Source organism: Lepidochelys kempii, chromosome 18, assembly GCF_965140285.1.
Source record: "Lepidochelys kempii isolate rLepKem1 chromosome 18, rLepKem1.hap1, whole genome shotgun sequence".
Taxonomy (NCBI): Eukaryota; Metazoa; Chordata; order Testudines; family Cheloniidae; genus Lepidochelys; species Lepidochelys kempii.
Window position 1 is genome coordinate 11926074 of NC_136397.1, and position 25962 is coordinate 11952035.

General features: G+C 43.7%; 1 protein-coding gene across 1 annotated transcript in view; it reads left to right on the plus strand.

Annotated features, from left to right (window-relative positions):
- The first annotated feature begins 4359 nt into the window (after positions 1–4359).
- Positions 4360–25962, plus strand: part of DHRS3 (dehydrogenase/reductase 3) — a 41468-nt gene continuing 19865 nt past the window's right edge. Inside the window, exon 1 of the mRNA XM_073316660.1 lies at positions 4360–5370. Coding sequence (XP_073172761.1) covers positions 5176–5370 — 195 coding nt within the window. The 5' untranslated portion in view covers positions 4360–5175. The remainder of the gene's footprint in view (positions 5371–25962) is intronic.

Sequence of the window (25962 nt, forward strand, 5' to 3'; positions counted from 1 at the left end):
GCCTGTTGTGGGACCCATTGAAAACAAAAGGGCTGTACACATGTGCACGGTTCCACCCACATATATGTCACTACAGGATCAGGACTTTGCTGCGCATTTTGAACATACTTCCTGAGCCTATTTATAGTGCAGGTGTACAATGCAAAATGGCACCCTGTTACTCAAGTGGCTTGTATCCAGAGGCACATCGACTCTAGTGATGAACAAGTTTAACTTCTTTTTATTTCTAAAAGCTTGCACAACTGAGAAGGAGCTGGATTCTGTGACTGTTTTCACTGCAGTTATACTCCCATGAAGTCCTCTCGAGTCAGACTAACTTGAGTGAGAGCAGTCACGCTGCAAAATAATGCTGCAGAGTTATATTAGCAGCTGATGAGCTGCACTAACTTGAGTAGTAGCCTATGCCCCCCGACAGTGAGTTGAAGCATCACCACACTTAAGGGTTTTTGTGTGTGGACAGGACTCCAGTTATAACTAGTGTTTTGCCCCTAACTCATGTTAACTCAACTGTAAAGACAAGCCCTAAGTGTCAACCACAGAACTGTGTACTATGTTTCAATCATTCACACCTGTGTAAACTTGCTGAAAGCAATTTGGATGAACTGGTATAACTGAGGGGAGGATAATTTAGCCTGCAGAATGTTTATTGCTGATGATGATGTTCCAGAAAGAAACAGCTCAGCTTGACTGTTTGAACCCAGTTTGATTTTTGCAAGGGACTCAAAAATCTCTCGTAAAATAAGCAAATGTGATGTGCAGTCACTGAAAGACAATAACATGAAATTCCAGAATACCACTTTTCGTCATCTTTTGGTGTAGAATGGTATTTTAAAAGATGCTGTTAGGATAAGAATATATTTAAAATTTTCTATAACACCCGAGATTTTTAAAGTGGAAAGAATTTTACAATCTAATATGCCTTGCCTCATTTCTTTATTGTTTTACTTTTTGCACTGCATTCATTCTGGGGAAAACAGACTAGTTACTTAATTTTTATTGTCAATCTGCCTGCCTCACGTTCTGCACTTGCACAAAGCACTTGTGTTTGTGTTGCAAATGCTGCAGGGGAAGCTTAAACCCATACAAAACATAATCCAAATTTTCACTGACATTGAAAACGAAATTATGAAAACACTTCTGTTTAAATATCTAAACCTGTTTGCTGGCTTTGGGGGTTTTTTGGTTGGTTGGTTGGTTTATTTTACTCCAAATCTAAATTTTGGGCTTAATTTTAACAGGGTAAAAAAGCAAATCATAAAATAATACTTGACTATTCTTCCCAGTATTCCCTAGCATACTCAAACTGTAGACACATATGTGAGATAAATATCCACTGACTAGAGTAGTTCCATTGACATCAAAGGCAGGGCATGTACTGTAAATCACAGCTGAATTTAGCCTTTTGACTCAAATGCATGAATAATGTCAGCCAATGTTTTCATTTTTTTTTTACTTTTTTAAACACACACTTTTGTATCTATATCAATATACAGAGAGATTTATATATAAATATAATAAATTACATAAAAACTCCTCCTCCTTTGAATAAACTGTCATTTATTTTCCCTTAGTTTTTAGCACCGCCCCTGATTTCCGCACCAGGAGGTGGCTACATTTGTTACCAACCCAGAGACTGAGTCCTCCTTGTTCAAACCAGACACTAGGCCCTCTGTGTAATTTCTTTTTCCCCTCCCGAATTGTCAGATGGAGACGAAAATTGCAATACCAGGTGGCCTCCGACCACTCACTTTCTAAAAATATCGCTGTAATAACACAGAGGTGCTAAATGCTGCCAAGTGGCAAAAGAAGCTCTCTGAACTGCGTCTTGTTTCATATGCTTTTAGGTTAGGGCTGCCATCTCATTTTTAAAATCTAGACTGTACTTTCCCTCAGTTAGAAAGTTTAGATTTTCATCTCTCCCAAATAACCTCCCCGAAGCGTATTGTGTCGTATGATGGCCTACTTCATGTGAGGTAATCTGGCATTTAAGGATGAGGATTGTGAAGGTTTCTCTTTAAATTCTACATTCTTTCTGAGGGCACTTGTGGTCTAATGGACCAAGATGGGGGCGGAGATTCAGGACTGCTGCTTTCCGTTCCTGATAGCCCAGGCTTTATGATCTTGAGCAAGTCACACAGCCAACGTTTTCAGATGTGGGAGCCTCAAATTAGATATTAAATCCGCATGTAAGCACTTAAATACGGGTGGTCTTATTTTCAGAGGTGGTGAGCACTACGTTCCCATTGGCATCAGTCCACTTTTATGTGAAGGTAACATTGTCAAAAGCACAAAAGGGTATGTCTACACAGCCAACTGGAGCAAGCTTCCCAATCCAGATTGACAGACCGGGGCCTAGCAAGGCTAGGGCTAGTGCTCTAAAAATAGCTGTGTAGGCCTGCTTTGAAGTTGGAGTTGGAGCTGGAGCTTGGGCTTTGAAGCCCATCTCCTCCCTAGAGGGCATCGACCCTAGCTGGTTCACTCCACCATGCTGTGTAGACCTGCCCAGGGTGACTCAGGAGGCTAAATAAACCCCAATGGTTTTTCAGTGAGTTTGAGAGGGGGAGGGATAGCTCAGTGAGGGTTGTGAGTTCAATCCTTGAGGGGGCCATTTAGGGATCTGGGGCAAAAATTGGGGACTGGTCCTGCTTCGAGCAGGGGGTGGAACTAGATGACCTCCTGAGGTCCCTTCCAACCCGGATCTTCTATGATTCAAATCGTTTCAGTGCATTTGAAAAATCTAACCTAAGTACTTAAGTACAGATTTTTTTCAAACCAGCCCACTTCAAAAGTAATTCAAATTAACAGTGTTTGTTCCCTTAATAAATGTAAATCTGAAAGTGTCCCCTAACAGTTCAAAAATTCACTGCTCCAGATCAGTCATTTCCATTTTCTTTTTGACCACTAGATGGCTTCCCAGTATAACAGATAAAGAAAGATGAACTTCACATGAATTAGTTTGTGGACTTAGTGTGGTAAAGCCTTTACTTTTACCTTTTTCATCACTGGTTTACACAAAATTTGCAATCATACAAATGTCATTTTAAAAAGCAGCTTTTTCCAAAGTCGTTGAATCAAAGACACCATTGATAAAAATAGCAGGGTGGGAAATGTCATTCTTTGTTTTTAGCTCCGCATGAATGAGATGGCAAGTATCAGGGGGTAGCCGTGTTAGTCTGTATTATCCACAAAAACGAGAAGTCCGGTGGCACCTTAAAGACGAAAAGTTTTACTGGGCCATAAAAAACCCCACTAAGGGTTTTTTACCCACAAAAGCTTATGCCCAAATAAATCTGTTCGTCTTTAAGGTGCCACTGGACTGCTCGTTGTTCATGAATGAGATGAGCATTCCTAACTGTAACCACAATTATTTGCTGTGTATATTTAGCGAATGTGCAAACAGACCCTCCTCAAGAGCATTTACACCATGGAACTGAATATAAAACAACCAAACACTTGCTTGACCAATGCAAAACAACCAAGTCAAGAGACCTGATTACAACACATTTGCCCCTTCACCCAGTTACAACATGGCTTTATCTTATTGACCTGACCTAAATGTGTTGTAACCTTGCCCTGTAACTGGGCTAAAGCCTAGGACAAGCGAAGGGGAAATGAATGGGCAGAGTTTCAAAGGAGCTCCACTCCCCTTTAAGCACCTAAATGAAGTGGCCAAAAGCGACTCCCTTTGAGGGAAGCAGTCTCCCTGGCTCTTTCAATGCTTGGCTTCTCCCAGTTCTCATTGACTCCTGTGATGTGAACATGGTCCACTAGGAACTGGATTAAATCTTCCACATTAATTCCACACAGGCCATGCAGCAACCACCAAATGGTAACAGATTTCAGTCCCTAACCAGCGTGTGCTGCCTGGATTCAGACCAGGAGCCAAAGTGTGAAAGTGTCTATCCCCTTACCAACTTCCTAGCTTTGCCAGGGGATCCTCTACTCTTTGAGCCCACATTAAGCTGAAACTCTTAGGAACAGATGAGCCCCCTGGATTGACCCTTAACCCCAATTTCTCTTGCTTTTGTTGGACTCCAGTAAGATCCCTGCGCGTTATCCGAAATTTATTAACGTGGAGGAGGCGGTTAGCTGGCTCTCTCTGTTACAATGCTCTTCAATTACAGCGGCAAGCCCGACGTGGCATGCAGCAAGTCTTGGCTTGCAGGCTTGCAACCCAGAGAGTGTCTGTTTCAGTGTGTGTGAGAGTTTATGTGCAGTGGCTCAGAGATAGCTCTGGGGGGAGGGGAGAGCAAAGCCAGCCACTCAGAAACAGTAGTAAAATCTCCCCAACACTTTAACTGTCAATCAGGCTCAATGGGGTATAAACCCTCCCCGGCGCTGCAGCTGTGATAGGCAGAGAGCGCAATGGGGAGAAATGAATAAGACCCAGAGCTGAAACAGTGCACAGCCTAATTCCCTGTCTGTGATCACAGATCCTCCACGTGAAAGAAACAGGAGCGAGGCAGTTAATCAGCTCTGCCTTTTGCAACAGGCTCAGAAGAGACTGCCTATAGATATTTATATAGAAATTTAAGAAACCGACAGCCACCTTACACTGACTAGACCCTTTCTTAAAAAGAAAGTCCTGGCAAGCCTTAAGCAATTTCCTGAGTCTAAGAATAGTAATGGGCTGCCTGGAAGGCACTGCAAGCTGAAATTTGGAGACTTGGGTTGCTTCATTATTATTACTTTTTTTAAATAAAACCCTGCAATTTGGAAACTGGATTTTAATTTTGCACTTTGGAAGTGTAGGGGTTGGTGGGTTTTATTTTTTTTTCTTCCACCCCCCCCCCTTCTCCCTCTCTTGCTCTTTTTAACTTAAACAAACTCTCTGTCCTCCAGTAGAAAAACATTTTACCTGCATGTGACAATCCCAAAGGGAGCTGAGCAGCGAGAGAGGGGAAGCAACTGTCTTCTGCACAATTTTACTCCGACCCCCCCCCCCCCTTTTTTTTTCTGGTGGGGGGGGAAGAAGGATTTTTCCCTTCCAAGGTTTTCTCTCCCCAGGGTTTTTGGAAGGGGGTTGAAGCCTGTTCCCCCGATTGGGGGGGGGAAGGAAGAGGGCGTGCTGCCCTTAGACTCTCTTGCTTTGGTTTTGTGAAGGGCTGGAACAGTTTTTTTGGGGGGGTGGGGGGGTCGGGGGTCTTCCTACCCTGCCCTGCCTGCATCAAGAGGATGGTTTGGAAATGGCTGGGCGCGTTGCTGCTTTTCCCGGTGCAGATGGTCTATTTGGTGGTAAAAGCGGCCGTGTGCATCCTGCTGCCGGCCAGGCTCCGGGACTTGTCCGGGGAGAGCGTGCTGATCACCGGAGGGGGCAGAGGCATCGGTCGCCACCTGGCCAGGGAGTTTGCTAAACGAGGAGCCAGAAAGGTGAGGACTGAGCTGGGGGGCAGCCCCTTCCCCCGGCCGCCACCTGCTGCTACCAGGTCTCCCTGCGGGGTGGCTGGGAGAAATGGACCCGCAAAGGCCCCCCTCCCGCCGGGGGGTGGGTGGGTGTGGGGCTCAGCAGCAGGGGGGCGGGCGGCTGCTTTGCAAACCCCCCGTCATCCCAGCCTGCTGCCTTGGCTTGTGTGTCCTCAGCGCCTGCCCCGGCTGCAGAGGGGTCTGGCTGGACCCGGGTGCGGGATTTGCGCGGGGCAGGGACTGGAGCTGCGTTTTCTGTTTACACGGTTGTCGCCTCCGCTGGGGCTCCGAGCGCACGCGGAAGGGGTGGGCGTGGGGCCCGGTTCAGGGCTGGGCACGGGGGCACCCGCTGCCTGAGAGGCAGGGAATCAATGGGGCTGATCCCCCTCCCCTTGCAGCCGTTTAGACGGGATCCTGGTCCGATTCGTAAGCGCCTGGAAAGAGGGCAGAGCCCGGCTTTTTGGGGGGGGGGGGGCAGCCCTAGGTGGCCAGGGTCAGTTCACCGTGGTGGCTTTCCACTGAAAGTCAGTCCTTAAACCCCCGTTGTGCTGTTTGTTCCCCAGAATCATTGGAGCTGGGGGAAGTTAAGGGGGGGGAGGAAGAGGGTAAGAATCTAACCTATGATGAAGGGGTGTTGAGAGCCATTGAACCAAACTGTAAACCCTGCATCTGATGGAAACCAGTTCAAACCAGGCGGTGCGGTAGCACCCCTAATTCCAGCACCTATGGTGGGATATGAAGCTGATTGTCTTTCTCCCCTTGAAAAGAGCTGGGGGTAAATCACATAGGAACCTCCGTTTTGGCCTTGGTGGGACTTGGGAAAGAAAACGCCACAACATGGCTTAGATAAAAAGAACAGAGGGACTTGTGGCACCTTACAGACTAACAAATTTATTTGAGCATAAGCTGTCATGAGCTACAGCTCACTTAGAATCATAGAATACCAGGGCTGGAAGGGACCTCAGGAGGTCATCTAGTCCCACCCCCTGCTCAAAGAAGGACCAATCCCCAATTTTTGCCCCAGATCCCTAAATGGCCTCCTCAAGGATTGAACTTGCCACCCTGGGTTTAGCAGACCACTGCTCAAACCACTGAGCTATCTCTCACTTGGATGCATACTGTAGGTCATGAAAGCTTATGCTCAAATAAATTTGTTGGTCACTAAGGTGCCACAAGTATGCCTTTTCTTTTTGCGGATACAGACTAACACAGCTGCTACTCTGAAACATGGCTTAGATAGGTTTACACTTCAGCTGCTGTGAAGGGGCTGGCGGGAATCCCCCACTGTCAGCTCCTAGGAGACAATTGCATAGTGCATGGAGCTGGAGTAAATACCTGTTCAAAGTAAATCCTATATGCAACTTGCAGGGTGTATGTGAAACCGTTTGCCAAGATTCACCTGTCTACAGATTAGACATCGTGTGTGCCATTGAGATTTACCTGCATCTAGCTTTGGAGGGGTATGTGGCTTGAGCTATGCCTGGCGTACAGCTTTGGGTTTTGTATGTGTTTGAGTTTAAACCCTGCATTGAGATTTACAATTCCTTGGAGGCTGAACACACAAGTCATTGAACTTTGGACCTAGACAATCTGCTGACAGTGTACTTTCATCATCTATTAAAATACCATGATTCCTGACTTATTTATTTTGTCAGACTGGGGCTGCGCTATGAAAGTATCACCATTTCTGTAACTAGTTTTATTAGCTATTTAGCTGCAGCCCTGTTAGAACAATGGTAATAAGCCCCAATAAAATAAGTGACATGGTGTGGAGGGAGAGGGAGCTGTTTTCACCAGGGGTGTAAAGCTGAAAACAAAATAATTGTCATCTGTTTCACAATACAGTTCATTTGTATATTATGTCATATAGAGAATCATAAAATGTCTCAGAGAGAGGGGTAAACCTAACTAGAAGGTGATAAAGTATTGGAGAGTTTAGTACTTTCTGTGAAAATATGCCCATGTTATCATTTATGTGGTGGTACATGGACAGAGAGTATGTTCTGTCTTTGCTCTCCATGTCTTCTGTCATCTTTTCTGGCTATCATCTGTCTCAGGAACTGTCTTCACTGAGAACCTTGGGCAAATGTCACCATTTCTATCCCATTAAGTCTGATGGAGTTGCACTGAGCACGATTTGGCCCCTTTGTGTAACAGATGGTGGTCTGTATATAAAGCAGGAATTCTTGGAGTGGAACTTGACTTATAAAACCCAACGGTATTCCTCCTCAGTATTTGTTTAGGGAAAGTTTTCATAACTTCCACTGTCTTGCCCTGAGATTTAACTGGTCTCCCTTTTACTTCAAAAGCTGACTTCCTCTGTGTGATGCAGTGTCTTCCTAAAGGAATCAACCCATCTCTAATGTAGCAGTCTCCTTAATTTTGTGTTTCAGTTGTAAACAACTGGAAAGAATTGCAAAAAAAAATTTTAAAAAAATTTAAATTCCATATTCTAGTATGTTGCCAAGAGACACACAGGAGTTAAATATTCTGTTGTCCTGCTGTTCCTCTCCCATTCGAGTTAATTACTTCAGATAATTATGTCTACTCTGGAACTACCTATTATAGTTGGTTTTCCACTGTTGATCCTGCTTGTCTGATAGCAAGTTTTACAAACTCAGGCTCTTATCCCTGGTGTGAAATTCTGAGGTCACAAACATTGCTGGGTGATGGGGAGAGGAAGCTGAGATTAAAAATTCGGTTCTATCGGTGGATGCACAGTACGCCTTGATAGCACGATGACAGCAGCCATCTCTGAGCCTGCGCACCCAGGCATAGTGGTGGAGTTTTGGAGGTAGGCGGCGATATACAACCGTGTATTTGAGATTAGAATCTTCCTACAGAGGGGTTAGTTGTTATTGCTAGTGTATGAAGTCACTCCTGATAATTAAATGGGGGTTGGCTTTCACCTGAGATCCTATCCCTCTTACCATGGCCTGCTGGTGGGTTTTTTTAAGCATATGCAAGATATGGCTAAACAGATTCTGTGAGACAGCAAGAGACTATCCCAAGTGCTGTATCTCACTGAGAATCAGTTTTAAAATATCTGAGATTTTGAAGATTCTTTAAACTCTAAAATACGGTGTAATTTTCAGTTAAGATTGCAAAGGTGTCAGCAAATAAGGGTGTGTGTGTGTGTGTGTGTATGTGTCTGTCAGTGAATGCTGTGCTTGCGAAAAGAGCTGGATTGACAGCCCTGGAGACTGAAGTCCTCTATTGACAGGACAGAAGCATCATGGCCAGCGGTAGCATGCAAGTTCCTTTCCCCACGCTGTCCTGCCAACGTACTTCAAATCTGATCTGGATGTACCACCTCAAGGAGAGAGCGTTTCCTCTTCGAGGGGTACTTTGTTTTCCATCTTCATTCATTCATTCATTGGCCTTTTTGTTGAAATGGCCAACGGGGGGACAAGTTAAGTGCCAGTTGCAACATTGGTTTTAGTTGCGTGTTGGGAATATTTGTTAGCTAGGGTTTGGGACTGAGACCACCAGCAACCGTCAGAAAGTAAGAGATTTGGGTTATTACTAGACCCAGGATGAATTCGTGCCAGGGATATAACATAGAGATGAAAGGCTCTTTATCCCATTACTTGTGTCCTGAGACCTTTCAACTTCTCTGGAGAAAAGGTTTTCAAAACTTACATTTCAATAAGTAGCTGGGCAGGTGTAAAGGGATGTAGAATTGAAAGATGTTTAGCAGCACTTCTGGCAGAAGTGTACAAATCTAGTATATATAAAGAGAGTTATTTGCAGAAGAAACTGGATGTGTTCTTGTCTTATCTCGGGTGAACAGCAACCCACTGCATTTGAACATACTTTTGTGAATTTTCTCTGGAAGGATTCAAATGCTCTGGTTCAAAATAAACCACTATCCCCCCCCAGTGATGTGTCCAGTTTCAGAACTGCTGATTGCGAAGGTCAGCTCAGTCATATTTGCGGTTTATATTACTACCGTTCAACTACTGAAAAAGGAGAGGGGGACCTTTTTTTCTTTACTTTTGGCTGATTATTGGTTGATTAGAAAATCCCAAAGGCTTGGCATGATGTTGTCTGTAACTGTTACAACTTTTTACTCCAGGTTTATGTTAATTTGAGCATTAGCTCACAATGTGGCTTGCGGTCTTGTGCCATAATCTCACACATAGGTTGTGTAGTGGGACACACAGCTTGTCATCATGGGCCTTTAGCCAAAAGGAACAGCACAGATCTGCATTATTTAAAAACAAAAAAAAACCTTTATAAGTGATTTCAGTGTTGGGTCTGTGATGGTGTGTCTTTATGGGGCCGTACTATGAAAATAAGTTGCGATTGACCAGCACTCCTTTTCATAACTCTGTTTGTAAGAGACGTGTTATTGACTTAACGTTGGAAATTCTGGACCCTGGGCATCAGGAGTCCTGACCAAGAAAGTAGATTGAGTGAAATCAGTGAATGTATAAGGGGCTGAATGACTGAGTATGATTCATTCATTGATGGTTACATTTGGAGGGTACCGCTTGGATCGTCTAGTCTAACTCATTGCATCCTGCAGGATTTTCTGTTACACTAGTGTGGTCAAAAATCTGTCAACCCCCCCCCCTTTTTTTTTAATATAATCCCCAATGATGGAGTCTTGGTTACCACATCAAGCCATCTGTTCCGTTGTCAAATCACCCTTTTAAGGCAGTTTTCTTGACGTCTCACTTCTCCGTTACTAATTTTTATTTACTTTATTGATAGTTTTGTTTATTTAGACTGAGCCATGACTAAACGAAGAGTTGTTCTGACCGGACACATCCTGTAATGTTTGTCGTTGCCAGAATGTAATAAAGCTAACAAAAAAGCCTGTATAATTACTGCATAGAGATCACCCTTTGCTCCGACCTCTGGACTGAATTTTGGGTTCCAAACATATCAATCTGAATTTTGCAGTGCATCTTGGGCTATCCTCTACTGGAAGCTGGACAAAATTGATTTTCATTGGGCACTGCATTGACATGCATGAAACTTGGGCTCAGAAATGATCCAGGGGCATTCCCCCAAAGCATTCCTACAGGTGACCTTAATTATAGCAATGTTCTCTTGTTGCCTTTTTTTGTTCGTCCCATCGTTTTTTTTCTGAGTGAATCTGTTTTTAGTAGTATTCATAGTTTCTCTGGAAATCTTTGCAGGTCGGTTCTTATCTGTACTAGGTGTGCCCAGTTGGCAACAGTAGCTGATGTAGATTGGACCGGTGGTGGCTTCTAAGCTGTCAGTGTTGTTGTTGGTGCTAGAGAGCTGCACAAACTATCAGATAGTAACTCAGAGTGGCCTTGAGCTTGTGTTAATGCAAGCCTGATGCCTCAAGGTGCTGCACACCTCCCCAAAGATGTTGAACACCCTCAACTCCCATTAACTTAAGAACGGCCACACTGGGTCAGACCAAAGGTCCATCTAGCCCAGTATCCTGTCTTCCGACAGTGGCCAATGCCAGGTGCCACAGAGGGAATGAACAGAACAGGTAATCGTCAAGTGATCCATCCCCTGTTGCCCATTTCCAGCTTCTGGCAAACAGAGGCTCGGGACACCATCCCTGCCCATCCTGGCTAATCGCCATTGATGGACCTATTCTCCATAAACCTAACTAGTTCTTTTTTGAACCTTTTAATGGGTGTTATGGGAACTCTCCACTTTTGTAAGTTAAGGCCTCAAGTGTGCATTGGAATGTCTCCCCCTTGGCCTGTTACACCTTCTGGATGGCCACTTCCCTGCACTAGCAGAGACAAGATGATTAAAGGGAATTACTTGCTTGTGGTATGAAAATAAGGCAGGCAGACTGGACAGAAAGGAGCCAGTGCTTGATGGCGAGAATCTCCTATTGCCAATAAAAACGACAAAGAGAGAATTCCCCTGTCAGGCTGAATGTGTTGTTTTATGGCCATGACCTCACTCTGTCAGCACTTGAATCTAGACAATTATGTCACAAAGTCTGCAAAATACTATTAACCAGGATGACGACATGGTGGGCAGCTGTAAAAGGCCGCCCTGATAATAACACAGTAATTATTTTGGGATGGTGAACAAAATTCTCTGCAAGTATTACTTGAGAAGTTTTGCTTTGAAAACTGAACACGGCTTTTGGGTTGGCTCATATTTCCTCCACCTAAAGGCTTGCTGGGTTTTTTTCCCCCTCCCCCCAGCCTAAAACCAAAGAACAAAATCCCATGTGGCTTTATTCAAGCAAAATGTCCAGGGTCAAATCCTAAAGTCCTTCCTAATGTAGACAAACTCCCATTGGGTCAAATCCTGTTTGGTGATGAGTATATGCAACTTCCATCTACATCAATGCTGCAAATCCTGAACTCCTTACTCTGTTCCAGCTAAGATCTTACTCAGTCCTTATTCAAACAAGGCTCCAGGGAAGTCAGTGAGAATAAGGATGGAGGAAGGACTCAGGTTTCACCCCAAGTTGCAGACCTTGAGTACTTCTCATGATCCCTCCACAGTAATCATGTGGATTGTATCTATGGGCCCTTGAATGTTTGACTCTGGCCTTTGTTAATCATGTTTAGATGTTGTTTTCCCTTTTGTATATATGTGTGTAGATAGTTGCATACATTTTTGAGGTGTTTTTGCCCAGTTCTATATATTAAAAGATCAACTGCATTATGGCAACTGATGGACTTACAAATGAAACTGAGGCCTTGAAGTGCTGACATACTACCGAGTCTGAAATTCAAAGAAAGACTTATCCACTGCTCTGATGTGCCCTTTTTAGAAAGAGACTCAATAATCCATTTCGGAATGCACTGCTGAAGACTCTGAATACCCTGCTATTTTGTGTTTGAAAACTCTCTTCTGTGTAAAGCACCTGCCATCGGATACTTAATTTATAGGAATTTAAATCTGCCACATAAGTCCAAACAAGACACACCTCTAGGGCAGAAACATTCTTCAGAGGAAGACATTTCTAATACCCACAAGATGACAAAGGAGTGAAATCTGTGATATGGTGGATTTTGACTTTCATCCTGAATGGGTATGATCCTGTATTGGCAGGGCTGACCTAGCATACCCAAAGTAAATTCATTTTATTGCCTTTTGTTTCAAATTAGATTTTAAGATCTTCAGAATAGGGTTCATGTCTACCTATGTGTTTGTAAAGCCAGGGCAATTTGATCCTGGTCATCACTGGGGCCATCGAATACAATCACAATACAAATAACAAACCAGACTCTGACATGTAGTTTGATTATAAATGTACCGTGGCTTCTAGTCTACGTTGACTTCAAAACAATGAAAGTGCCAGACTTAACCTCCTCAAGAGCAGGTGAATTCCAGTGTAAGGATAAAAGGTGGTTTCCTATCCAAGGACCTTCAGAACAGAGGAGTTGATCTTACTTGCACCATAATTCACCACTGAATTTGTTTTAGGTCATGTGATCTGGCACGATGAAATCATAAATCCTTTCAGAACATGGTTTACAAAAGAAACTGACACTCCCAATCTCCTTTTTCCAGGGCCAGCTGTGGTAGGCAAGAAGTATTGTGCAAATAAGCATTCAGTTGGCTTTATGTACAATGTTTTGAACTCTCAGTATAAAACTAGCACGTTATAAGGTTTGGATTTTGGATCAAAATGTATGAATATATGCACTGAAGCTCCTTGGTACTGTGTAGAGACATCAAAATGACAGCAGGTCAGAGACTATCTACCCATAGGTCGTCATCTGAGGTTTCCGAAATGAGTGGTTTAGTTACCTAACAATACTGAAGCCAGACATACTGAAGCTACGATTTGACCTGTCGCAAAAAGGGAAGCAGATGTGCATGTTTGAGGGGACTTTTTGCACAGAAGGAAGTTATTTAACACGGTGTAGATATCTGGGTACATTGAGGACATTTGTCTCTGCTGGATAAATATCACTTTGTAGCTCGTGAAACTCCTGTTCTGTGAACGCTTAGAGCTTGCATACACTGTATTGGAGGCATGATATACCCACCCTAGCTTTAATTTAGCTAGTACGAATACCAGTAGCAGTGAAGTCGGGGATTGAGCGAGGGCTGTACAAGCCCACCAGAGATTTAGTTGGGTGGCTAGCCTGTGCTGAAGGCAGTGCTTCCCCAGGGCTTCGCTGCTGTTAGCACTTACAGAATCATAGAATATCAGGGTTGGAAGGGACCTCAGGAGGTCATCTAGTCCCACCCCCCGCTCAAAGCAGGACCAAGCCCCAATTTTTGGCCCAAATCCCTAAATGGCTCCCTCAAGGATTGAACTGACAGCCCTGGGTTTAACAGGCCAATGCTCAAACCACTGAGCTATCCCTCCCCCCTTGTTAAAGTTAAAGCTAAAGCTAGCTCCAGGATGTCAGCACATGCTGGTCACACCTCCAGTCGCAGTGTAGACTTATCTTTAGATACTACAGCACTGGAACTGGATGGTTTCAGGGCTTTTTTAAGGGGTTATGTGTGACGGAATTGCACCCCTGTATTCACACCCTACAAACTATTATAATAATCTTTTGTACAAAATATGCCTTGCAAGGTATCATTTAAAAACTAATAACTCACCGGTCAATAATATCATGATGAAAGGCATGTAGCAACATCATGTTTAAAGTTATGAACATAAACTGAAATCATGACTGAAGTGTGTTTGCCAGGCAAGTCTAGGGTGTGGGTAAACCTGATTCTTAAAGACAAAGAACAAGCTGATGCCTCTTGCCAGGTGTCATCAAAGCCTGATGGGCAATCACCTATCAAGGGCTATTCTTTGACAAGGAAGGGGAGTAGAAACAAACAGATCTGCATCTTAGCAGACAACAGCAGGAACCTCTTTCACCCTCAGACTCTTTGTCTTCATCCTTGCACTGGAAATGAACTTTATCTAGGGGTAACCCTCAGGAAAATGCAATTTCAAAGAGTGACTGAACTATAAAAAAGAGGGGCAAAAACGCCCCAATTGATCTCTCTCCCAGTCCATCTCTCTCTTTTCCACCTAAGACAAAAGAAACAGACTGTGGAATTTGGGAACAGAGCCTGACCTGAAATTTGGTCAGCCCTGTACCTTGGAAAATGTGGTAAGAATTTCACCTTGAACCAAGTCTAGTTTAAGTTTAGAAAGCGTTTTATCTTTATTTCTCTTGTAACTATTTCTGACTTTAATGCCTTATACTTGTACTCAAAATGTCTCTCTTTGTAGTTCAATAAACTTGTTTTATTCTTTAATAAAAATAATCCAATGCTGTCTTTAAACTGAATTGTGTGGGAAACTCCATTTATGGTAGCAAACTGTTGTATATAGATCCCCTTAGGGCCATAATGTATGTGGGCTGTCCAGGAGAGGGCTGGACAGTGCAGAACATATGTTTTTTTTGAGGGAAATCCAGGACTGGGGAAGTGTTGGGGTCACCCTGTAAGTCGTAACCAATGCTGCCGGAAGCCAGAGTGTAACTGGTGTTTGCTAACAGGCTGCTGGGGTCAGACTTGATGGACCAGGGCTGTGGCTATACACAGACACTCAGGATGTGACCTGCATGCTGTTTGGCTGTTTGTGAGGTGATCAGGTTGAGTGCTACAGCAGCAAAGACATTGTGAGGCCCCCCAGGTTGTACAACCCCTCACCAGTGTGGATTATGCCCTGAAATGTCATAGGGGGTTAAAGCCTTTGACCTTGTGAATAGCTGTTAGGTCTAGGTTAATAGTGACCAGAAATCCATTACTCAGTGGCCTATGTGAGATGAGTTGGTAGGTCTCAGTCCAATTCTTAGTGGACATTTGTCCTCATTGTACAAAATACCCCATCAATTTGGAACTCTTGCTGAGAGCCTAACCTGTGAGAATGAGGTGTGATTGGGCCATGGTGTCTGATGTCCCTTGTCTGGGTCGATTGTCACAGTTAATGCACGTTCTCAGGGTAGTAGTGGGGAAGACTGCTTAGGCTGTACATATTCTAGGGCTAAGGACAGGACTTTGCTTCCCCCAGCTGTTGTTCGGGCATGTTTCAGTGGCAATAAATGAAGTCTCGTTCATAGCAGCCGTGGCAACCAAACTGGATTTGAAATGGTGATCGGAGAACACTGAAGAATTGGCAATAATCCGTATTCCTATGGGTTTAAGGAGAAGAGTAGCCAGCATTGGTTCTAGAGACGGATTTCTAGGAGTTGTCCAGACACGTGTTGTTTTACATTTCTTTCGTACCATTCTAAAGTGATGAATAAACTTAATTATCGTCAGCCAACAAGGCATTCAATAAATAGACAATTACATTTATTTTTTGTCTCTCTCTTTCCATCCCCTTCTGTCCATTGTGCCTGCATTTTGCGTACCTGTTCCCATGATGACCGTGCAACCTATCTGCAAGCTGCAGGAGCTGAGGAGAGAGGGCTGGGGAAAACGTTCTGCATTTTGAATTTTCTACGAGCATTTTCATGAAAAAGATTTTTGACAGCAACAAAAGTGAAAAACATCATCAGAAATGTTCAGGATTTTTCCATGAGCTCGTGTCGGGGTGCTCAGCACCTTACAAGAGATACTGAGCGCATTGTAATAGCCAATCAAGAATTTCCTCTTTTGTGTTGTACATGGAGGTTTGAGTGATTATTTGCCCCCTCAATCACCTCTCAATGATTTCATCAAACAATTAACCTTCCTTGCTGGCTTTGTTGACCTACAGCTTCTCAGAGTGAATCTACCCCTTTATACAGACTCTTGAAAGGCGTCCTCTCTGTAAGGATTATGTAATCACAGCAATGTTATTTAACTGCTTCCTGCTGGCAGCTAACTTTCCTGTTGATTAAATATGCGCCAGAACCCTTGATCCAAATCCCAGGAATGGATGGCATTTATTCTTCTGACCTGGACTGAGGCCATGGCCAGCAGCTTGAATAAAATGCGAAAAGACACCATCTCTAGCTGGCAAGTACAGCCAGAAATGTCAGATAGCCGACCTTGGGGTATCTGCGAAGCAGCGTTATGGCTGCTGCCTTTTTCAGTTTGTCCTTAAGGACAGACCTGGCATTTGCAACCCCACATGATGATGTAAGGCGATAAATAGCGATGTCATGGTGGAGAAAATCACATCGCAACATGGCAGTGTCTTGCAACCATATCCTATCGTGGCGTCGTAAAGATGTCAAAGGTTAGTCCATTACAGCAGCGCTGTAGTGAGGGGAAATCACGAGTTTCAGAAGTTTCAGTGAGCTGCAGATCAGCGCTGTACACTTTGGAGAGCTTCACGCTGCTATCGGAGACCTTAGGTAGGTTTCAGCACAGATGAGGAATCTCATCGGGGTCGCAGCGAGGAAGAGGTGCTACACAGCCATGCTTTTTTTCAAACAGGAGAGGAGCTGGGTTTGATTTCAGTATTGGTCCCTTTTTTTTTTTACTGGTTTCATCCGTCCCTGTTTCACCTGTGTGGTGCCATCCTCTATAAAGACTTGGAAACTTGCCTCAGTCTGTGTACATGGCACTCACATCTCGAGTCTGGCGCAGGCTAGGGAAAAGTTGACTCAGATTGGCAGAACTCTTTACCCCTGAAGCACTAAAATCTATACATGGCTTTTACTGCACTATAAAATGGTTGAACATGCTGTTGAGCTAGTGCCTAATTAGTCTGGCACAGCAATTTGCTTTAGGAGAGAAATGCATTCAGGGTGTCCGGTCAAAGGATTGCAACTGAAAAGTCCAGAAGGGATAAAGAGTTCAATATCCTTTTTGGTGGTTGTTTTTGTTCTTTTCTATGTGGATGCTGGCGAGCAGAAGATACAAGGACTGTTTTGTGCTGTACCCAAATGGCCTTTGTAGTGCTGCAGGGAAGGAAGGGGGGATGGGGTGACTTGGAAACACTAATGTAATTGTGGAAGGCGGGATTGAGGAAAGAGCCTTTCGAAATTATGAATAAAGCCAAGTGCTCGCCTTCATGGCCCTTGGCAATTCTGTTCCACCCGACGTCTTTGGTCTTGTTTCTGATCATGTCACCCCCTGCTGGACTTGCAGTGATGTTGCCTCTGAGCACCCATTCATCTGCTTCTTCCACAAACCCCTCACACATGAACTACCTCCCTGAATTAACCCATAAAGCCTCTGTGCTCTCCTTAAAATCCTTCCTTGGGATGTGCGTCTGCTGTGATACCTTCAACAAAATCAGCTCACAATGGCTAAGTCAGATAAGCAAACAAAACAAAACAAACCACCTGTGAAATGATTGAGAGCCAACAAGTTGTGCACGTGGCTGGCCTGTGATATATCACAATTCTATTACTGTTCCCTGCGTAGGTGCTGGAACCAGGGGTGCTGGGGGTGGGGGCTGCAGCACCCCCTGGCTGGAAGCCGTTTCCATCATATACAGGGTTTATAGTTTGATTCAATGGCTCTCAGCAGCACCCCCACGATACAAATTGTCCCAGCACCCCTGGTTCCCCGCCTTCTCCATCCCTTCTTCCCTCACTTGTTGTGACTTGTCCAAAACTAGCTTGTCAGTACATCAGGGCCAGGCAATGGGGTGAACATTTTAAATAATAGGAGCCTAAAGTTGGGCTCTTGAATTGATATTTAGGGATGTAAATAAGCAGCCTGGATTTTCAAAATGGCTGCACACCCCTCCGCTCCTCTTGCTCTTTCTTCCTATATGTTTGTTCAGCACCTACCACAATGGGACTCCAATCCTGAGCAGAGCATTTGGAGGACCCCACGATACAGCTAATAATAATGAACAGTAGTAACCACAGGCCTTAGTGAAGTCTGTGGATAGACTCCGAACACAGTTCCTCAGAGGGTACCTGAAAAGAGAGCATATTCAAAGACAGCACATCAGAATTCAAAGGCAATTTGACATATTCATGACCAGAGAATTTAGCCTTTTACAATATCCCTGTGAGGCAGGAAAGTATTGTTATAGGATGAAGAAACTGAGGCACGGGGTCTGATGAAAGCCATAGAGGGACTCGTTTCCATTGCAGTGATTAAAGGAAGAACAAGAAATAGACAAGTGTTTATTACTAGCGCGCTCTCTCTTTGAATTTTGACACTTGAACGAAAAGTCTGCATCTTCTTAGGTCAACCCTTTGAAACTCTGGCTGTTGCTTCCTTTCAGAAGGTTGGTCGTGTTCTAGTTTTCTAAAATCTAGTGACTAGTATCAAGTTGTCTTTATTGTACATCTTTTACTTGTGTTTCTAGACCAAATTAAACATACAAGTCTAGTCATTTTGGCTTTCAGTTTGGATGAAATGTTTAGGCCGAGGATGCCAAACTGATAGGGGTAAGTCCTGAAAGCCAAAGAACAGTGACAGCTTCAGAGCTGACCCCCGGGAGAACAAATGTGGATTTGTACTCACGGGGTTTTATACCTTAGTGCTTGGCTGGAATATAAAGCAGAAGTTATTGGAGGGATGTTCTTAGTCTGGCTCGACCTCTCCTCTTCAAAGCATCGTGTCAGCACATTGAAGATTCGGACAAGTCAGACCCAGGCAGTGCCAGATCCATCGGCTGATAACGCTGACGCCAGCAGAGAAGGGTCAAATCCATGTAGTTTGACCTTTGTCCCAGCAGGGATTAAATTGATTCTAATTAATAGTCTTGAGAAGAGATGGCTTCCTTAGCAGAATTTGTAATGAATTTAAATTGCACCTTCTCATAGGTGAGCCGTGAATTGCACTTAATTAAGTAAGGGTCCTGCAGGCAACCACCCTAACGTTGCTACCTTCTTAATTACAATTTATTGATGGTATTGCAACAGTGTGCTAACCTGAGCGATTCACGCTTTTTAACTTTTCCTTGAGCAAATGCCTAAGAACTTCACTGATGGCAAGAAAAAGACATTTGAAAACCGAAATGCTCTCGGTTACACACACGAAGCGCTGCTAAGTCAGCTGAGTGGCACCTCTATAGCTAAAAGCAGAATTTGGTTCTCACTCTGTCACCCGTGGCCGTTGTACATTGAAGGAGGGGCTGTGTGTTGAGGGGGTGTTAATATTGTATTGTGCTTTGTGGTGGTATAAACCTACTGCTCAGAAATGGATCTGGACTGTGACAGCCCTGTCAGCGGAAGTGTAGGCAGGGCTTATGGCAAGCTTAATGTCGTACTGTTTCTGTTTCAACCTTGACCTGGATGAGACCACCTGTGTAGGGATGTGAAGGAGGTAGTTTAGGCTCCATGGCCCATTCAGTCCATGATATCTCCCTGGCCACATGGGGGGCCAATTAGCACCATAGTATCAGTATCTAATTTTGTTATATGCACATTTTCCCATAAGGTACTGGACTGAAACCATTAATTTATTTTACACAGTCTACTGAATACCAGCATCAGATGGTAACAACTTTCAAATCCTAGCAAAATTGCATTTCAGAACTTATTGGGGTATCCTTCCTCAGCAGTAAAAAACAGTATTGCCAACCCCTGCTGTTCAGAAAACATGCATCAGTCCTCAAAACATCACGAGATTTAAAGTAAATTAATACAATTGGGCTCTTTTTATTAACCTTGTGGTTTCTGAACCTTTGGGGTACAGTTGGGTCACATTTCATTGTTTTCTTCGCAGCTATGAGGGCTAGCAATGTACTTTTAATTTAAACAAAAGACAAGATTCTCAGGTAATCATTTGACTCTAGGAGCTGGGGCTTTAAGAAAAACACCAAATCATAGAAGTGCAGGGCAGGAAGAGACCTGGAGAAGTCATCAAGTCCAGCCCCCTGCACTTGGCCAGGACCAAACAAACCTAGATTATCCCTGAGAGGTGTTTGTCCAACGTGTTCTTAAAGAGCTTCAATAATGAGGATTCCACAATCTCCCTTGAAAACCTATTTCAGAGCTTAACTATCCTTACAGTGAGCAGATTTTTCTTAATATCTCATTTAAATTTCCCTTGCTGTAAGTTAAGCCCATGACTTCTTGTCCTACCTTCAGTGGACATAGAGAACAATTGATCACTGTCCTCTTTACAGCAGCCCTTCACATATTCCCTCTCGGTCTTCTTTTCTCAAGACTGAACATGCCCAGTTTTGCTTAACTGTTCCTCACAGGCCAGGTTTTCTAAACCTTTTATCATTTTTGTTGCTTTCCTCTGGCCTCTTTCTAATTTATCCAATCTTTCTTAAAGTGCGGAGCCCAGAATTGGACCCAATACCCTAGCTAGGGCCTCACCGTTGCTAACAGGGGGTCAATGACCTCCCATGTCTTACATACGACACTCCTGTTAATACAACCCAGAATGATATTAATCTCTTTCCCAACTGCATCACATTGTTGATTCATATTCAATTGGTGGTCCACTAGAATCCCCAGATCCTTTTCAGCAATATTATCATTTAGCCAGTTGTTCCCCATTTTACAGTTGTGCATTTGATGTTTTTTCCTTAATTGAAGTACTGTGAACTTGTCTCTACTGAATTTCAGCCTGTTGATTTCAGATCATTGCTCTAATTTGTTGAGGTCATTTTGAATTCTAATCCTGTCCTCTTAAGTGCTTGCAACCCCTCCCAGCTTGGTGTCATTTGCACATTTTATAAGCATACCCTCCACTCCATTATCAAAGTCTTTCATGAAAATATTGAATATTACCAGACCCAGGACTGACCCCTGCAGACTGCCACTATAAAGGACTTCCCAGTTTGACAGCAAACCATTGATAACTTTTCTGAGTCTTTCAACCAGCTGTGCACACATCTTGTAGTAATTTCATCTAGGCCACATTTCCGTAGCTTGCTTATGAGAATGTCATGAGAGACTGTGTCAGAAACCTTAGCAAAATCAAGATAAATCATGTCTACTGCTTCTCCTATATCCGTGAGGCCAGAATTCCCATCAAAGAAGGAAATTAGGTTGGTTTGGCATGATTTGTTTTTGACAAATCCATGCTTGCTGTTCCTTATAATCTAGTATCCTCTAAGTGCTTACAAACTGATTGTTTAATAATTTGTTCCAGTATCTTTCCGGGTATCAATGTTAGGCTGACTAGTCTATAAATTCCTGGGTCCTCTCTGTTCCTCTTTTTAAAGATAGGTACTATGTTTACCCTTCTCCAGACGTCTGGGACCTCACCTGTCCCCAATGAGTTCTCAAAGAGAATTGCTAACGGTTCTGAGATTACTTCATCTAGTTCTGTAAGTACCCTAGAATCAATTTCATCAGGCCCTGCTGATTTAAATACACCTAACTTAGTTAAATATTCGTTTAAAGTGTTCTTTCCTATTTTGGCTTGTGTTGCTTGTCATTAATATTAATTGTGTTGAGTGTCCGGTCACATTCACCTTTTTAATGAAGACTGACATGAAATAGGCATTACATACCTAAGCCTGAGGGCAGAGCACTCTCCGGTCGACCCCGGTACTCCAGATCTCCGAGAAGAGTAAGGGAAGTCGACCTGAGAGCATCTCCTGTCGTCGCAGCGCAGTGAAGACACCGCAGTAAGTCGACCTAAGCTATGTCAACTCCAGCTACATGAATAACATAGCTGGAGTAGCGTAATGTAGATCAGTTTACCCCCCTAGTGAAGACAAGCCCTTAGACATCCTGATTTTTGTCCCTACATGCTTGTACTAGTCTTTTGTGTTCTTCCTTAGCAATTTGTCTATATTTCCACTTTTTGTAGATTTTCTTCTTCATTTTCAGGTCCTTAAACAGCTCCTGATGGAGCTATCTTGGCCTCTTACCTATTCATGTTATCTTTCTTTTTCATCAGGATAGTTTGCAGTTGTGCCTTTAGTACTGACTCCAGGAGAAACTGTCAGCTCTCCTGAACTCCGTTTTCCCTTAGATTTTCTTCCAGTGAGACCTTACCTACCCGTTCTCTGAGTCTGCTAACATCTGCTTTTTTGAAGGTGCCACAAGTACTCCTGTTCTTCTTACCACACAAGGTAAAATCATGAGATTTGGCAACATTAAGCATGAAGAGGGTGCACTATTCACCTTTTCCTCCTCTTGTCAGGAACGGGCAGTTTTGTCACTAAAGCTCAATAACAAAAACCAGACGGTTCAACCTTTCCAGCTTGAAGATTAAATAAGTGTTTTTCTTGGATCTGTGATTTTTAACCTCCTTGCTACTAGTAAACAGAGACACCAACCCCTGTGATTAGAATATTCACTGAGTGAGATTTGGCTCTCTTAAACTTTGGGGAGGGACCGGGAAATGCTCAGATCCAGTTTTAACAACTTGAAACTATGTTGAATACGAACTCACTAATTTCCCTGCTACCAACAAAAAAATCATTTAATGCAAAACTCCAGGTTGTTGCCTGAAATGAAGAATTCGTGCTTCCAAATGAAATGTTAAAAGGAGTCCCCTCCATTACAAGGCAAAGAAACATTCAATATTTCACTGCAGCTCACTTGGTATAAATATTTCTTTCCCTAGGCCGCAGGAGTATACGACTAGCTCCTGCCACACTGAAGCAAGAGCATTTCCAAGAACCTTGTGAAACTGGGGATGCCAGCATCTCTGAGTCAGGTTGCTCAATTTTAGGTTGCAGGATGTGATGACTGTGCAAAATTGCACAACCCTCTTCTCTTGCTTTCGTGTTTTAGTCCAAACACATCAGAGATTATCCTGTGTTTGCTTGAATGTGTGGTTTATGGGGAGAGGAAGTTTGAAACTAAGGGGCTGACTATCAAAGAGGCTCTGCAGGGTTTCAGTTCCTTGGGTTATATATGTAACAGTTGCAGATTGGTGTTTGACACCTTTGGCTCTCTGTGTGTGGGGGGGAGGCCGAGGGCGAGTTGGCACCTTGCATCTCATTTACAGCCCAGGGTTCATCAGCGGGTCAGCCAGCTCTTAATGACATCATTACACTTGTTTACCACTCAAACAGAGGAAGTGCTGTACTGGTGATGGGCTTTGACCACCGTCAGCATCATTTTTTTTTTTTCAACCCCAGCAATTTTTTGCAGAACGAGAAGCGTAGTAAGGAAGTAAGTGTCTTAACACTAAAGGGATTTAAGTCTCTGTTCCTGATCAGGAGTTCAGCGGAAAAACAAGAGTCAGAACATTCCTAGCATTCGGACTGTAATATTTCAAGAGCAGTACTTCATATTGCCATTAAAACCCCAGGTGTCAGATCCCCATGCCAGCTATGCAGTGTAAATCCACAGTAACTTCACTGAAGACAACCGATTTACTCTGGATTAGTCGCTAAGGTGCCACAAGTCCTCCTTTTCGTTTTGCGGATACAGACTAACACGGCTGCTACTCTGAAACCTGAGATCTTCGAGTGGTTAAAATCAGAGTAGGTGCAGTTAACAAAGTTTAAAATAAGATTTTGTGTTCTTAATTCACAGATTTAGGCCAATTTAGGCTGCTAAATCCATAGTTAGGCTCCTGATGGTCTGACTGTCAAAGGTGATGAGCATCCAGAATTTCCCACTGAAGTCAATGGGAACAGCTGCTGCTCAGGGCTTGTCTACACTACCCACCAGATCGGCGGGCAGCGATCGATCCAGTGGGGGTCGATTTATCATGTCTAGTATAGACGCGATAAATCAACCGCTGAGCGCTCTCCCGTCAACTCAACAGCAATTTAATACATGCCCACCTCGTGCGTGCGCACACCCTCAGTCGCGGACAGATAGCGCCTCTGAAAATCTTTCTGCAAATGCCTCAACTGGTGAAGAGAAATGAATTGTTCTGATCTTGTTTCTCTCCAATGTAAATCCGAAGTAATGCTAACTTCATTCACTCTTAATTTAAATGGGTGTAACAGAGAGCAAACTCTGACCATGTCTGTGGACGTGACCTCTTCCAAGGGATGCTGATAGTTTTAGGTCCAACTTTTTTTTTTTTTTCTTTAATCAGCCTAAGGCTGTCTGGCTTTCCACACTTCTGCAGGAAGGAACTACCCCCACATACTTTTAAGGTGGATCCTGACCGCCATCATGGCCAGTGGGAGATCCTGGCAGCGGGGCTTCTATGGAGCTGCTCTCTGACCGGGTGTTATGGGGGGAGGGCAAATCACACACACACACACCCCGCTTCCAATAAACAGATCACAACTTCATTTCACCGGGGGTTCCTTATGGACTATTCCTTCCCTCTTAATCCCCTCCTGTGGGCTTTGCTGTGGGAAAGAGCAGACCAGCCCCTCTGGCTTCTACCTCTTTCACCTATTATGTTAATTGCAATGGAATAAGTGAGCCCAGAGAATCAAAGGCATCAACATGATTTTGTCATGTACAAAACTAAACAGTTGAACATGGTTTGGGGTTTCAGATACCGAGAGATCAGCCTGCTTAGTCCCAAGGCCACAACTACCATTAAGAACCTTTTATTAAAGATACAGAAAAAGAGTTAAAGCATTTAAAAGATAAAGTATTAAAGCAGGTTTTTATTTTAACAATATCCCTTATTCCCTTTCACTTTAGCTGTTCAGAGATTTTTGCAAGGAAACCTGCCTCTTTGACAATCTTTATGGTGATGATAACTGCCCGTTTTGGGAAAAAGAGAAGTTAATTGTGTGGTCTGGAGCTGTGGCTAAAGTTTGATTCTGCTTCCTTGAAGACCGAACAAAACAAACTCACAAAAGGGGAGAGAAAGGAACAGCAGTGCTAGGAAATGCAGCTTTTGTCTTGGGTGTTGACTTTTACTGCAGCCTCACTGCTGGGGAAACAAGGGCAAAGCACCTGGTCTTATCAGTTGCTCTGTGACTAGCAAATGTGTGCCGGAGTTAGGGCATTGCTGTTAGCTGCCTCGCAGCTGGTGGGTTCACAGCAGCGTTGCAAAAGATGCAATCTTGGACAGCTAAGCCAGACTCTTCTTAAACTAAAGGGAATAGAATGAATAAGGTGGGTAAGGAAGAGGCTAGGTTAGGGAGGGAGTGGGAGCTGGAACCCCATTGGCACATTCCAGGTGCTATTCAGGATTTAGCCAAAGGTGATGGAAGTGGTGATGTCATCCGTTCCCTCTCTCTGGCCTAGTCTGGTGAGGGCATTTCTCAAGATCAGAGCTATGGGGGCCTAGCAGTGTCATGGTAGATCCTGGGGTCCCAATAGATGGTGGGGGTGGCAGCCATGATAGTAAAACTCACTCCTCCTAGTCCGCCCATCCCCCAGTGTTCTGATCCCCTCCATTGGGGGGGGGGGATTAAGGACCCCAGAAAGGTGTGATAGGCAAAATAGGGCATCGCTCATTAGTTTTTCCACAAATTAGGCCTACTTTCCAACACATCCATTTTGGTCCATTAATTTCCACTTGCAATCTCTTGTTCTTTGCCAGTCATGATTTCAAAAGAGTCCTTGGATAGTACTGGTAGACCATTTTGTTTGAACTAATCCAGTCTTTCTATCACCATTTATTGCATATTGTTATGAATTTACACCCACTTTTCAATAATTGATCTCACAGTTGCGATAGGCCTGCTAGATCACAATTATTACAACACACCCCACTAAAGTCAGTGGACTAAATTCTGGTCCCAACTATACTAGTGTGAAATCAGAGTGTCTCCCATTATATCTGGAGTAACACCAGCACAAATCTAGAGTAAGTGAGAGTTTGGTCCCATGTGGTTGCATAGGGTGTAAATCAGGGCATAATTTGGCCCTACTCTTTGATTACCTCCCCCCAAAAAGTCTACTTTAAAATAACTCAGTGTTCCCTCAATAGTCTCATGGG